General features: G+C 33.7%; 1 protein-coding gene across 1 annotated transcript in view; it reads right to left on the bottom strand.

Moving 5' to 3' along the window:
* Positions 1–5,431: 5,431 nt before the first annotated feature.
* Positions 5,432–15,121, bottom strand: part of LOC119689949 (autophagy-related protein 9A-like) — a 67,226-nt gene continuing 57,536 nt past the window's right edge. Inside the window, exons 7-8 of the mRNA XM_038104903.1 lie at positions 10,626–10,810; positions 5,432–5,488 (exon numbers count right to left, since the gene is read on the bottom strand). Of these exons, the coding sequence (XP_037960831.1) occupies positions 5,432–5,488; positions 10,626–10,810 (242 nt within the window). The remainder of the gene's footprint in view (positions 5,489–10,625; positions 10,811–15,121) is intronic.

The following is a 15,121-nucleotide window of genomic DNA, read 5'->3' as shown; positions in this document are numbered from 1 at the left end:
AATTTTCTTAGTCAATTCAGTTCGATAAAATTCCAGCAGTTTGTCAATTTCTGAAGCATTCAAGTAAGATAACCTTTCTGTAGGATACTGTACTTTCTTAGGATCGATATTTGTCCAGTTTTCTTGTAACCTTTTGAATAATGGAATGTTAGGATTGTTAGTAACTTGACTAATTTTAGCTTCAAAAACGCCTTTCAATATCAATTCGTAGATGTGATGACGGCAAGCAAAAATAAGCATATCTCGATTAAATTTTTGTTCGAGAAGCACACAAGCACCATTAATACGACCAGAATTTGAACCAGTAGTATCACAACAAAGGATTTGCACTTTATCTTCGAGATTCCAGTCAGTAACCGCATTCCAAACTGCCTGTGCCTGTTCACTTCCTGTACAGTTGTCTAATTTTGGCACCGCAATAAGTTGTTCTTTATCACCATACGAAATAACAATCGGGAGACGTTCTTCTCTACATTTGCGGACATCTAAAGCCGGCAACAGTTTGCCATCCCAATGGACAGTTACAATGTCTGGTACTTCGTTTTGGAAATCGACTTTAATAATTTCTGCACGCTGTTTTCGTTTTTCTGTGCGAATTCTTTGAATGGAGGACTTGCTTATAGGAAATTCGTCAGTATTGTGTCCAAGTGCCTCAAGAGTAGCTTCAATAATAAATACAGAATTTCTCATACTTAACTGACACCTATCTAAAGCTGCCACTAACTTTGGAGTGATAAAATTTTTCCTTATAGAAGTTTTTTTAGTAGCGGACTGCGCACTCCCAGTTTGGATGGGTAAATTTTCTTGTAGATCCATTATTTCAGAATCAGAAGATAAATTTTCGTGATAAGATATCGTCGAAGCAGTTAAGGATAAACAATAATTAGCACGACGCTTTTGTTCCTCAATGTTTCTAAGATGCGCATTTTCCTCTTTTTCGGCTAATTTTTTGTCCACTCCAGCTAAGTAACCAGGTCGACCTGGCTCTCTCTGGCGCTGCAAGAAGATTTTATCTTCATTTATCTTTATTAATTTAAGCGCGTCAGCATGTGCAATGTCAAACAAATTGTCTAAGTTTGTAATAAACTCTTGTCGACGCTGCTCGTACACGTATTGTGTTTTGTTCGCATTTTTCTGCAAACCTCTCCAAACTTGGTATAATGTAATTAACTTCTTAACACAGTTAGGTATAGCTTTAGTTGGTATACGTGCCTTTTCCCAATAAATAATGCACTCACGAATAGTAAGATTTGCGCTTTCAGTAATACTTAAATTCACTTCACGAATGTTGTAGAATAGAACTGCCAATACTTGTCCATTAGAGGGAAGTTTTGAACCAGTGATTTGATGTTTTACATCCCCAATTAAAAATATTTCCTTTTTAAAACTGCGTAATCCTATTGACATATTGATTGAATCAAAATAATGCGCTTACTACTAAAACAAACAAATAATAACGAGCACTGTAATAACTTTGCTGTGATGCGCTAAAGGATGCAAGTTCTGACATGTTTCGACAAGTCGGCACGGGTTCCTTTATTTCAAATGACATGAAAATTTATTTACAATTGTTTTGACACTATTCAAACATAATTACAGGGTATGCGTTGAAAAAAAAAGAATTTGATTTTTTTGGGACACCCTAATGTGCATGGTATAATCTTCATTGACTATCTCGAAAAGAGAAAAACCATCAATAGTAACTACTACAAGGCATTACTGGATAGTTTAAAAGCAGAAATTGTAAACAAACGACCGCATATGGCGAAGAAAAAAACTTTGTTTCACCAAGACAATGCACCATGTCACAAGTCAATAAAAACGATGGCGAAATTGCACGAATTACACTTCGAATTGCTTCCTCATCCACTGTATAGTCTAGAACTGGCCCCCAGCGACTACTGGCTATTCGCTTATCTCATAAAAATGATCGCCGGTAAGAAATTCATCTCAAATGAAGAAGTAATTGCTGAAATCCTTCTACAAACACGGCACCGAGAAGTTAGAGAAGCGTTAGATGTATGACCAAAACAGGTGAGGTAAAAGTAGCACTAATCTGTACTCAATACCATGATTTGTATAAGAAGAAGTTTGGCAATACCGGTCCATTCAATTCGTATGATACAAATTGTTGGATTAAAAGGTGAAGTAATAATAATAGAGAAAAAGAAATTTTTCACACAAGTACATTATGGAGTCTATTTTTACTAATGAATAAGGCATTATAACTGAAAAACCGAATTTAGCAAATTGATTAAATATATTGTTTTAGAATCAAAGGAGAAAAATAATTCCAACATAAATGCAACACCTACATCTAACAATTTTAGCAAGATAAAAAGTTTAATCAACATGTATAATAATCTAAACGCAAAAGAAAACTTATTTCTAGAAAACACTGTAAAAGATTATTATGAACTGTTTTTTTATTTCGACAGAGAAAATATGACATATTACTACTGTGTTCAAACATGAAATACCTACATAACCAAAACAAGTACCAATGAATACAAACTAGTACATGTGTCAGGAAAGTCATAGCAAGGAGATTACAAAAAATGTTCGATGAAACTAGCACTACCCCTCAACAAGCTTTAAAGAAACGAAAAAAATTTGTCAAAGAGGCAATGCAAAATGTATTCAGCCCACTAAAATTGAGTTACTTAAACTTTGAGAGCTGCCTTGAATAACGAAGAGTTGCGTGTAGTTTTATGACAACGGAAGCAATCATGTGACCTGATATTTTTTAAATTTATACGGACCTAAACCGTTAAGAGGACATTAGACTGGATCGATTTAGGCTCGTCATTAAAGTAACCGTATACGCGGTAAGCCAAATACCAACCGAGATGATAATAATTAGACAAGATTGAAGAAAACGAATAGGAAGAAATTAATTGAAGTCGAGAAAGAATTGTAAGAAGAAGATAAGATAAATAATACAAGACCGTTTAGGCTAATTTTCTAATAAAAAAGAATATTATTTTTGAAGTATTGAAACGTTTCAATGATCCATTATTTTGTGGACACTAAGAAGCATAAATGGTATAGAATACAAAAACAATTCCAACCAACCACGTACATCACGAGGTAGTAAGTAAATTCTCAGTTTTTAGGATAATTTTTTAAATTTCAAATACAGATTACGCTGTAATCTGTACACCGTTACCAGTTGGCGAAATTTCTGATTCTGAATAACTGATAACGGACACTGGCAAAAATTTTATTTCAAAATTATTCTTTGAGAATAATGTTTCTTCAGAAGAAAGTAATGAAGACTCATCAAATAATTGAACTATCAGAAAGCAAGCAAAATGGAAGAAATTTAACAAAAATAAAATGGGTTAACAAATATTGCAATTTTACATAAACCTAATTTAGGTTGCGAAAACCAGCGCATAATATTGTCACCATCAAATCCTTAAAAGTTCTAAAATGCACAAGATCTTACACCAAAGCAGCGAAAAGAGCAAAGAAGTTGTTACGCTTGCACGAACGTAGTAGATTTCCAAACAATGTGATCTCTGATGAGAAAAATTTTTTCATTGAGGAACTCTCAAAATGATCGTGTTTACTTAATTAAACGCACTGCCGAAAATTTGAGACTACGAATGGACCCCAGAAGTAATTCCATCTGGGGCATTTTGGAGAGCAATGTGAAGACTAAATGCCAGTATGAATGCGCTGAAGAAAGCTATTGTTCAGGAATGAGGCAAAAACTATGAAACTATTAGCATTTACCAACAGATACGCTTCGTTAAATGTAGAAAAAGTAGAAATTGAAAAAAAATAAAATCTCCTTTAATTTTTGTTGATAATGACAGATGGCTGCAGAATTCTACTCTTACAAACTGAAGAATAAAAGAAAATTCAAACTCATGCTATTGAATATCTACCAATCTAAAAATCTTGATGATATAAAATCTGCGCTATCTGATAAACGAAATACCATTACAACATTTTCAATATTACATATAGATTATGAAAAACTTCATATTTGTAAAGTTCAAGCAAAGAAAAAATTATAAACAAATGTATAATATTAGTGATATTAGTGTATATTATTAGTATAACGACTACGTACATTTAGTATTTGAACGTCCACGTAAGGAAATCCTACGTCTGCTAAATGTCCGAAAGAAGCTCTGACGTTAAGTGTACCGAATGCAAGGGTAATCATCCTACCAATTGTTAAGAATGCTCAATTTATAAGCAGCTATAATCATCGAAATTTTCGACGCTAAGACCAACGCCATTGCCTGAAGCAAAATCACGAAATTATTTGAAAGAAGCTTCTGAAGCACCACAAGAAGAGAAACAAATTAGATATACAAATGTGATCAAAGGCCAAATCCAAACCAGAGCTTTACCTTAAATCAGTTGATTACTTATAAAATTCAAACAAAGGTATTAAAGTAATAGAATACATGTATATATTTAACATGTGCATAAGTATGTTGATGTTAGATATAAAATTATAAATTCATAGCTTAGTTCTAAAGAATTTATATATATTATATATATATTATATTAGGCAGGAGTGCTTGGTATAATATTCTAATTGGTTTAATAATTGCTAATAAGATAATTCCTAACCAAAAATGTAAGGTTTTTGTTAAATTGTGAAAACAATAAATTTACTCATCATACCATAGGAAATAGTTATATTTTAATATACAGGTAATTAAGAATAATAATTTATACATGATTTTTAATTATAAAAATAAACCATATCTTAGAAACTTATAAATTTCTTTCCTTTAAATTTCTAAGCAATCAAATAATAGGCATTTTCGGTGGCTCGCAAGTTTAGCAAAAAACGCATACTGGTCTATATTCGCCAAGCGAGACATTGCAATTTGTCAAGTGTTATGTTTTGGGAAATAGCAAATCTTGCATAGAAATCTTGCAAATTACATTTTGTATAAAAATAAATAATTAATATAAATTGAAAATTAAAATAAATACAGAACTAAAAGGAATGATAAAATGTCGGAAATTTCAAAATAAAACACTAAAATTTTTTCTTTTTTCCCAATTTTTAAATTTATGAAATTTTTAAATCTTGTTTGAATTTTTATTTACATATAATTTTTGACATATAGTTGTAATATTTGTTGGTATTTTCAATGAAGGTTCACAATTCGCTTATTGCATTGGCAACACTTTTTTCTTTACTGACCGAAGTGTTTGGCGAGTAAACAGTTACTGGCCTAGATATATGTTTTGCGTACACTTTAGCCAGCAACTTGCTGTTTTTTGCCACACTTGTGAGCCACCAAAAACGCCTAATATTAAAGAATGCAAAGCTTTGCTGTATATACCAGGGATCGGATATAATAATTATTTTAAAAAACGTCTAAATTCTTATTTAAATATGTAGTAATTTTAAACTTAAAGCGCTATATTATTATATATTTTTCAAAGATAATTATGTTATGTGCTTTTTACTTATCCATGCACAAATAACTTGTACAATATGCTTTTTCTTTTAAAACATAAAAACAATTATTATTCTTATCTTAAAGGCAAACAATTTTAAAAATAACTTTTACTTTTTGCAAGCAAAACTAAAACAATTCGCACGTGATTTATTTTTGAAGAATAAATATGTCAGGAACTGGCATTAAGTATACACCTTTACGTAAATAAAATCGGCTTTATGTAATAATACGAGTGTTATGTAATAAAAGAATATTGTACATTTGTAAATTTGAAGTTAAATTCCAGTTAATGTGCAATAACTGATTATTTTTATATAATACCTAATAATTATAATTTAAAAATGTGTAACTCATACGCAGTTATTGAATTTCTAAAAATAAGTGAGTAGAGATGGAGTTCTGCTAGTGAACAACGTAAAGCAGAAGGTGACTCAATAATATACTGAGGCATGCCTAAACCGGATGATCCCCATATAAATAGTGTTAGTACGTGTCTGAGGCGAAGAATTAAGTTTCTTACATGAATGACACACACAATTTCAGATAGAATTATTACTGCTCGATAACAAACGTCGGAAGCGGAGCTTGAAATTAAACAGCGGGTTTATAGCCTACTCAATAGTGCACTAACTTGTATTAACCGCAATGATCTGGTGATTCTTATGGACAGAAAAATGGAAATGGTGAATTTCTTATAGAAACATGCTCTAACCATGATCTAATGATTGGTGGTTCAATTTTTATTCATAAGGAGCTGAAATAGTTTCAAACTACTATTTCATAATAGCAGAAATGAGACTGGAACTTTCAAGGGCTATATGTTACGTAGAAATTAAAAAAAAGTTTGAAATCTGTAAACTTCAGAAAGAGAATATTAACTCTAACTTTAGTCAATCAATGATTACGAAATATGAAAATTGTTACAAATCGAATAAAACAACAGAAATTGAGAGCCTTTGGGTAAATATAAAAACAATTATGCTCGAAGTAGCCAACGAAGAACTTGGCGCATCAGCAAGAGACAATAGAGTATAGCTAAGTGCGACGTTTTGGCAACTAGTTGAAATCTGGTGGCCAAAAAGTGAAAATATGTTGTGCCAACCAAATACGCGAAGTTGTCTAGAGCTGTACCATGATATTGCGATGCTTAAAAAGCAGATAAAAAGACGAGCAAGAGCCGATAAGATGGCATATTATGCGAAATTAACCCAAGAGGCCGAACCCAAGAGAGGCCGAAAGCAGTGTTCGAAATGTGCCTCTTAGACATCCTGACGGAAATGTGGTTACTAAGGAAAAGGAGCAGTGAAAAATATTGCGTGATCACTTTGACAGAACATTTAATGTGATAGCAACAATCCTGATATGCTCAAAATTAGTCAACAAAGGCGATTTATTAAAAAATAACGCATCACCAGTGATAGATAATATACCAGCTGAGTGCCTTGAAGAGGATATTAACATCATAACCAGTCTACTGTGTCCGCAATTTAGAGACATCCAAAACTTTGAAGAGGTACCATTAAAATGTAAGATAATAACCAGCTGAGTGCCTTGAAGCATATAACATCATAACCAGTCTACTGTGTCCGCAATTTAGAGACATCCAAAACTTTGAAGAGGTACCATTAAAATGGAAAAAAGCAATCATTGTGAAAGAAAAATATCTTATCTAACTGTAACAACTGGAAGGGAATCGCGCTTCTCTCAGCGGTTAGTAACATTTTTAACAAGATTATAATGGAGCGAAGTGTCCAACCACTAAACGAAAAGGTCTGTAAGCAACAAGTCGGTTTCCGTCCTAATCGCTCCTGCATTGATAATATCAATACTATGCAAGCTATCATAAAACAAACAATTGAATACAACAGCACGTTATATGCAGTTTTTGTGAACTATGAAAAGCTTTTTTACTCTATCAAGAGAGAATGTATCTGGCATGTTCTACAAAGAATTAACGTTTCGCCAAAAATTATTAATATTGTAATGAAGAGCTATGAAGGATTCATATGTAGGATACTTTAAAATGGCAAATCAAGCGACGCAATTACTTCAATCATGGGTGTCAAGCAAGGCGGTATCCTGTCACCACCTTTGGTCATAGTAGTTGTGGACTGAGTGCTTAAAATGTTTGACTTACAAAACAGGAGTGTAAATTGGAGACAACACTGGTTTCGAGGACTTAGCCTATGCAGATAACATTATCTTGCTAGATGGATAGATGGATACGGCACACATTACGTTAATCTTATGATGACATCACGCACACCGCGTTAGCCTGGACTCCTCAAAGGATAAGACGCAGGGCAGATTCAAAATGACAGTAGGAAAACAGTACATCGCGAAACTGGCAAATTGTTTAACGAATTAAGACAAATAGCACGAATTAGAAATTGTTAGGGTCATGTTATGCAGAGTGTCTCGGGCACGGCATAAGTACAGTTGTTGTTGTTTTCAATATAAATTTTAAATTTGAGAATGAGGGAAAAAACAATATAGCCTTTCAAACTGCGGTATGTGAGCCGGGGTATTTGTACAGTGTTGTTTAGTAATAAATTTCAGAATTTGCGCCTTTTAGGGGCATATTTCTCCAATTTCAGTACGTTTTGGAGAAAATAATTGCAGTAAGCAACACAGCCTATTTTATAAACTGCTAATAATTAAATTATTATACTTTTCAATATAATTTCCGTATTATTTTGTAAGTACTGTTAACAATTACTATAAGATAATATGATAATAAAATAACAGTATTACAGCCTCTATGAGTTTTTTTTGCTGGCTATTTTTGTTGGCAAATTGAAAGTGAGCATATCTACATTTCCTTTTAAATTTAGGTATAACTAAAAAGTACCAAAACATTGTAAAGATACGAAATTGGCAATACTTATGTCACACTCTGCATATATAACCTGCATTTTCGGCATAGCCCAAAAGAGCTAATTTTGCAGTACCCGGGACACTGCATAACATGGCCCTTAGAAAACTTTTGTCGAGGCCTTAAGTTCTTCATGACGTTGAAAGAAATTCATATACTGACTACAATTTTTTGTACTGTAAGTTTCCTTCATATAGTTAAAATAAACTATTTTTCTAAGCATCAATTCTTTTTCGATACAAGATCGGTTTTGTAATTACAAATACGAAAGAACTAAGATCAGATAAGCAACAATAATTTACGTCTATTTTTTGTGTTTTTATGTTTAGGCTATAGTATGAGAGTGTATCAATATAACAACAAAGACAACATTCTTATGGAATGTATAATAACGATCGGCACGATACTTATAAATAATACGAAGCACTCCTCTGAAACTGAACGTACTGCAACTGCAACATATTGCTTAAAAAAAAATAATTTTATACACAGCAAGGTGTAAAAACACAACGCTTTGTGTGTGCGATACTTATTGTGTCACGGTTACCCAACTATTATATTTAAATATCAAGCATGACCTAAAAATCCAAAACGCCAAATACAAAATAATTTAGGAGTCAGAAATTTGACTCGTCTATTTTGTCATTTCTTTATGACAAATATTTTGAATGCATATTTAATTGTTTCAATATGCATTTGGTAATTTGGATCGCGGTATCTCAACAAATGAATTTGTTTTAAGTGTTTTTCGGAATCATACTGCGAGCAATTGTGCATGCAATATGAGTTGCCCTCAATACAGTTGGTAACCAGATGTGTAAGGAAAACAATTATGAAACGAAACGACCAATGACATAAGTATATGAATATTTTTATGACAGATAAATATAAGTATTATATTATATTAACCAATAGCGTTTAAGTATATAGGAAGAACGCAGATAATTGTAGAGAGCGTTCTTAGTAAATAAGAATTATCGAACTTTCTTGGGACCGGAGAAAGAAGTCTCGTGGCAGTCTGGTAGAGAGCACGGTCTAGTTTAGAACACGGTCTTGTTAAATTGTACGATCTAGAAAGTGTATAAAACAAAAAGGATTGTGTAGGAGTAACTTACAAGTGTAAGTAACAATTACAAAAGCTTTATATATAGAACAAAAATAGGTTGATTAGATGAAGAGTAATCACGGTTCACTCGGCAGATTTGGAGTGTCACTAATTCGATAAGGATGCCTTCTTACATGTTAGGCGTGATAGCGTAACGGCAATTGGTGCTGACGGTCCAGTATTTTAAGAGAAATATAACAGAGGATTATCACTTTATGTGATGCATCAATGCTAAGAACAAGTGGCCTACCGAAAATTAAGCCGATGTATAGAATCAGAATTTCTTAGAAGGTGGAATGAAGACATTGCTGACTTTTTACAAAATTCAAAAAATCACGATAGCCTCCTCAATTTGTGAAACATCACTTAACTTAAGGTGTTTTGGTTCACTTAACTTAAGGTGTTTTGGTTCACTTACCTAATAATTGCAAGTGAAAAAACAGGCGCTCTCTCTCGTCTTTGTCATGACACGAAAGAGAGAGAGTGCTCCCTGGCGCCGATAAAACGATCCACGTTTTATTTGCGAAAGTTATTTGCAAGAATGGTTAGTTCAATCATATTCTACGCTGTTCCGGTATGGACAATGGCAAAAGAAACACATGTTGCTTATGGAAGTTCAGCCTATTGCATAAATACACTAATTCCTCAAAATTAACATTAAAAAATACCACTTTATATACAATTAAAGTAAGAGAAAATGATCGAAAAATATTGTTTAAGTTTTCATTTCGCTTTAGCGAATTGTAGAGTAGAATATTAGTATAAGTATTTCTAAAAAGTTTCCAAGTTAGATTCTATACTCAAGAAAGGTTAATATAAAAATATACATAAAAAAATGATACTGAATCTTTACAATTAAAAAAATTATAACTAATTAATTAAATTAGCGTTAACAATTCAACCCTTGCTATTTACAATGAAAAAAATTATCCAGGAAGAATTAAATACAGCAAATAATTCCAAGAAGACCGCTGATAATGGGTATTTGGCAATATTCGAATAAGTTGTATGGTTAAGAAAAAATTTAGCTAATTAAAAATAAAATTTCGTTGTTTCCCTACTTATCAAAAAATTAATCACTGTAATTTAAAATGGAGAAATCTTAAAAAAAACAAAATTTAAAGAGATAATTATAAAATAAAAATCACTCAAAACTATAAGCTCACAATTTCTTACATATTGTTAAAATCCGAAAACTTACATTTGCATATGAGAACACAAAATATATTATTTGCCACACAAATATAACAGGTGCTAATATGAGGTTTGCAATCGCTATCCATATAATTAATTTTGAAAGTCTCTCAGCTAGCTCAATTTGATTATTGCGTATACTATAATCTTCACGAAGCTGCCAATTGTTTTGAAATGGCGATCCAGGTCCTCCTGAAATTTAAAACAATAAAATGAAATAAAATATGCAATATTTTAATATATATATATTAACATATATTTACATACATATTATATATATTAACATATATTTACATACATATTATATATATTAACATATATTTACATACATATTGTTACGAATTTGATCAGGTTAACAATGGAATGTTTAAATATTTTTTAATGTTTATGTCAATTGATATTTTATAATAAGTTAGTTGGAATTAGTTGGAATTGAGTGAAGCTGTGTTTTCCTAAATTTGCTTCTAGTAATTACTAGTTCTTTGTAATACTACAATACTATAATAAAGTATAGTTTCGCTAATTAAGAAGTTTGTTTCATTTTTACAAAATCCTGTGATTCGAATATACATGCATACAGGCGATTACGTAACAATATTATATATATTACATATATACCTTATGATCAAAAAAGAACGAGAGTTTAAAAACAAAACGCAAAATTTTAATTTTTAATAATTTTCTTTATTATCGCTTTCAAAGTACTCTCCTCCTGCGGCAATACATGCATGCCAACACTTGATCCAATTTTCCATACAAGTTTTATAGGCCGCCGAAGGTATAACCTTTCGTTCACGCAGCGAATTCTCTTTTATGGTCTCTATGGTCTCAAAACGCGTTTCTCGCAATGGCAATTTGAGTCGTGGAAAGAGGAAAAAGTCCAACGGGGCCATATCTGGAGAGTACGGTGCTTGGTTGATGACATTGATGGAGTGTTTGGCCAAAAATTGCGACACAACCAACGCTATGTGAACCGGTGCGTTATCGTGGTGTAAAATCCATGAGTTTTCCTTCCATAAATCTGGCCTTTTTGCGAATGGGCTCACGCAAACGACATATAACGGCCAAATAATACTCCTTATTGACCGTTTGACGGTCCGGAAGGAATTCATAGTGCAAACAGTCACAAAACAGCATAACCTTGATTTTGGACCGACTTTGGCATTCTCTTTTCGGTTTCGGTTCACCTTCGAAGCACCATTCGGTCGATTGACGTTGGTGGGCATGTCAAATTCATAGACCCATATCTCATCACCAGTTACGATGCCTTCAATAAATGTGGAGTCACTATCTGCGTTGGACATCATCTCTTTGGCCACATCACAATGACGCTTTTTTTGAACCTTTTGAACCAGTCGTACCTATACTCGTGGTTGCGACACACACAAAGTTTCGGCACACTTGAGTCCATTTGCAACACAAAATTTGATGCACGCATGTTGTTCTAATTTTTGATACATTATAATAATCACCACACGAAAATTTTTCGACTTTTTGTATAGACGCTAAACAAAAACTAATCGTACGATATGCATTAAACTTTGACAGAATGTGTATAATAGTGTTGCCAGCGTGAAATTAAAAAAAATAAGTAAACTCATAGAATAAAATGAAAACGAAGTGCAAAATACTTAAATTGAAAAAATATTTACTGCAGCCGCGACGACAGAATGTGGTAATGAAATAAGTAGCGATTATGTTTAAAAACAAATTAATGAAGTTAAATGTGAAACCTAAATGTTGAATGTAAAATGAAACGTTAAAGCTTTGCAAATAAAACTGACAAAGTGGTCGATTGATGAACGCAATTCCAATGACAAGCTGTTGATGAAATTTAACTGTCTGAATTGGTCATACCCCACCGGGTTCTGTTCCATCCCCTGGTTTCTCAGATTCTATTAAGGGTCAACGGGTAAAACTTTTCTTAGCAAGACGAGCAATAACATCAGTGAGAACGGGGGTGGTTCAAATTTTACGTTTGTTTCGACTGCAGTGATTTTTTCAATAATATCGAGCGCGTATATAATTTCCAAAACATATTGGCTGCAATTGAAGATGCAAAACCTAGAAATTAAGATAGAAAACAGTTTTTCAGACCAAGAAGCCTCAAAAACACAGTTTTACCTGCATCAATTCAATTAAAAAAGAATACTTGCCTGTCTTGTTCCGAACACAATACGGCTAAAGACATTTGACACAACAGTCTATATTCATTCCTGCTACTCATACCGAATAAACAATCTAATCCTGGGGATTGGAATCATCGGTTTCATCCAATCAATAATGCTGATGATAGAAAGAATCAAATAATGCTATCGTGGCTTTGGCGTCGGACACATCCAATTTGCAAGGCAAGCGTTAGTGTTTCCAAAATGCTTAACTGCGTAAACTCTAATAAAGAACCAACGAACCACCCGACAGGTTCAGGTAAGTGCCTAGCATACCTGAAGCAAGTTCACAAACGACAAACAACAATATTGAAGATTTCCAACAACTTTCCAACATTGAGGACCAAGAAAAAAAGGTGGATGGTTTGTTGCTCATAGCAAGCGAGTTTAACTCAAGTTCTGTATAATGGGCTATGCATACCACAAACAGTCAAGACAGATACGTTCTCGATATGACAACCAAACTAGAGCTGACGTTTGTAACACAGGCACAGCCTATACCTATAAAAGACCCGGATGTGAATACACAATACCGGATATAACGTTGATTTCGGATAGGCTCGCCGAAGCACTTAGAAACAGGAAGGTACACAAAGATTACACAGCACCCAGTGATCACCAATACCTAAAATATAATGTCAGAATACCACAAGTACCAAGCTTGAAGTAAAAAACAATGTTGAAAGGCAGTTTACTTAACTGAACTTAGAATAACACGCATTGCAGAGAAAACGTAACCACATTTTAACACGAAAACGAAATCTAGCTAAAGATTAAGTTCAAGCATATAAAAAAAGAATATGCCAAAAAAGAGCTGACATTGGCGATTAGGCATAGTAGAAACAAAAATAGGAAGAACTCCGCAACAATATAAACGACAACCCTTGTCGAACTGGCGAAGAGGTTAAGTCTTTGAGCTCAAAACTGAAGAATGAGGGCACATAAAACATAATAGACACAATATTTCCTAAGCAAGACATAACTAGCATGAAGTTAAGATGAGAGTATGCGAAAACACCATAATCACACAAAAAGCAACTACGTACTTTGTCAGATTAGATTCAAAGCTAACCTACAAGGCACAAATAAAACATGCGGCAAGGCGACAGCATCGCTAAATCGATTGATATCAAATGCGAGTGGGCCCACGCAATACAAGCGGAAGCTCCTAATATCAGTTATAAACTCGATTCTCTTCTACAAAAGCGAGATTTGGGCTAATGCGCTGATCGTAGAAAGTCGCAGAAAAAAATACGCAGCAGCTCAACGAAGAGCAGCACTTAGAGTAATCACAGCATAGCGCACAGTATCGGAAGGTGCGGTGTTAGTAATTAGTGGAGACATACTAATCGACATCCTAGCACGAGAAAGAACAAAACGTTTGGTACTGACGCAAAACTACAAAGACATCGATGCTACAGAAAGTAGAACTACAGCTTTGGCAAGAAATGTTGCTAACAGATACAAGCGGCAGCCGGACAGCAAAATTGATTCCTGACATAAATACGTGGGCGAGCAGAAATTTTTGTGAAATTAAGTATTACACAACCAAAATGCAGTCAGGGCATGCTTATTTTGTAAATACCTCAATAGAATGAGGAATAGCTGCCAGTTGTATATTCAGTCATGGTAGCGAAGACGATGCCAACCGCACGTAGGTCTTCGCTCGAATGCACTGCAGAAAATATCGTAAATAAAATGCTCAAAAGCGAAGATGCTTGGAACACGATATTTGCTGAGCACGTGCTAAACCCCAAGAAGATATTTCTCGACGAGGAAGAACGTGTGTAAGCAAAAGTTTGGACGCAGTTTATTAGCAAACAGAGAAGATGACAAGAAGTCAACGAAAACAGAAACCTTCTCGAAGTTATACGAAACTGGTCCCATAAAGGTCTCCCTGATTTAGTAGTATGGTGTTTAAATCGGAAAGATTCTCGCACATCGGTGTCATGACGATGGTACTGACGACCCATGATGAGTTTCACACGCCTCACCGCAAAAAAAAATCTTGTTTGTTTGATACCATGATTATACCAGACATTTATTACAAAGTTTGTACAGGAAAAGAAACACTACAAATCATGTCAACGGTCTATGCGATTAGAACGGTACTAAATATTGCAAAAAAAAAAACACACACTACAAATAGAGTGCAGTCTTCACACTGGACATAAAAAATGCTCACAACTCAGCGAACTGGTCTGAGTTATTAATTTTGCTTGAAACTCTGAAAGTACCCGACTACGTATTATTCGTATCTACTTCAACAATACGATACTGTAGAATGACACATAAAAAGGCAGAAAACAGTATGAGGTCCGTGACGGAGTTCCAC

Source organism: Teleopsis dalmanni, chromosome 1, assembly GCF_002237135.1.
Source record: "Teleopsis dalmanni isolate 2A chromosome 1, ASM223713v2, whole genome shotgun sequence".
Taxonomy (NCBI): Eukaryota; Metazoa; Arthropoda; class Insecta; order Diptera; family Diopsidae; genus Teleopsis; species Teleopsis dalmanni.
Note: the sequence above shows the minus strand (reverse complement) of the source record. Positions and strands in the feature narration are given on the sequence as shown.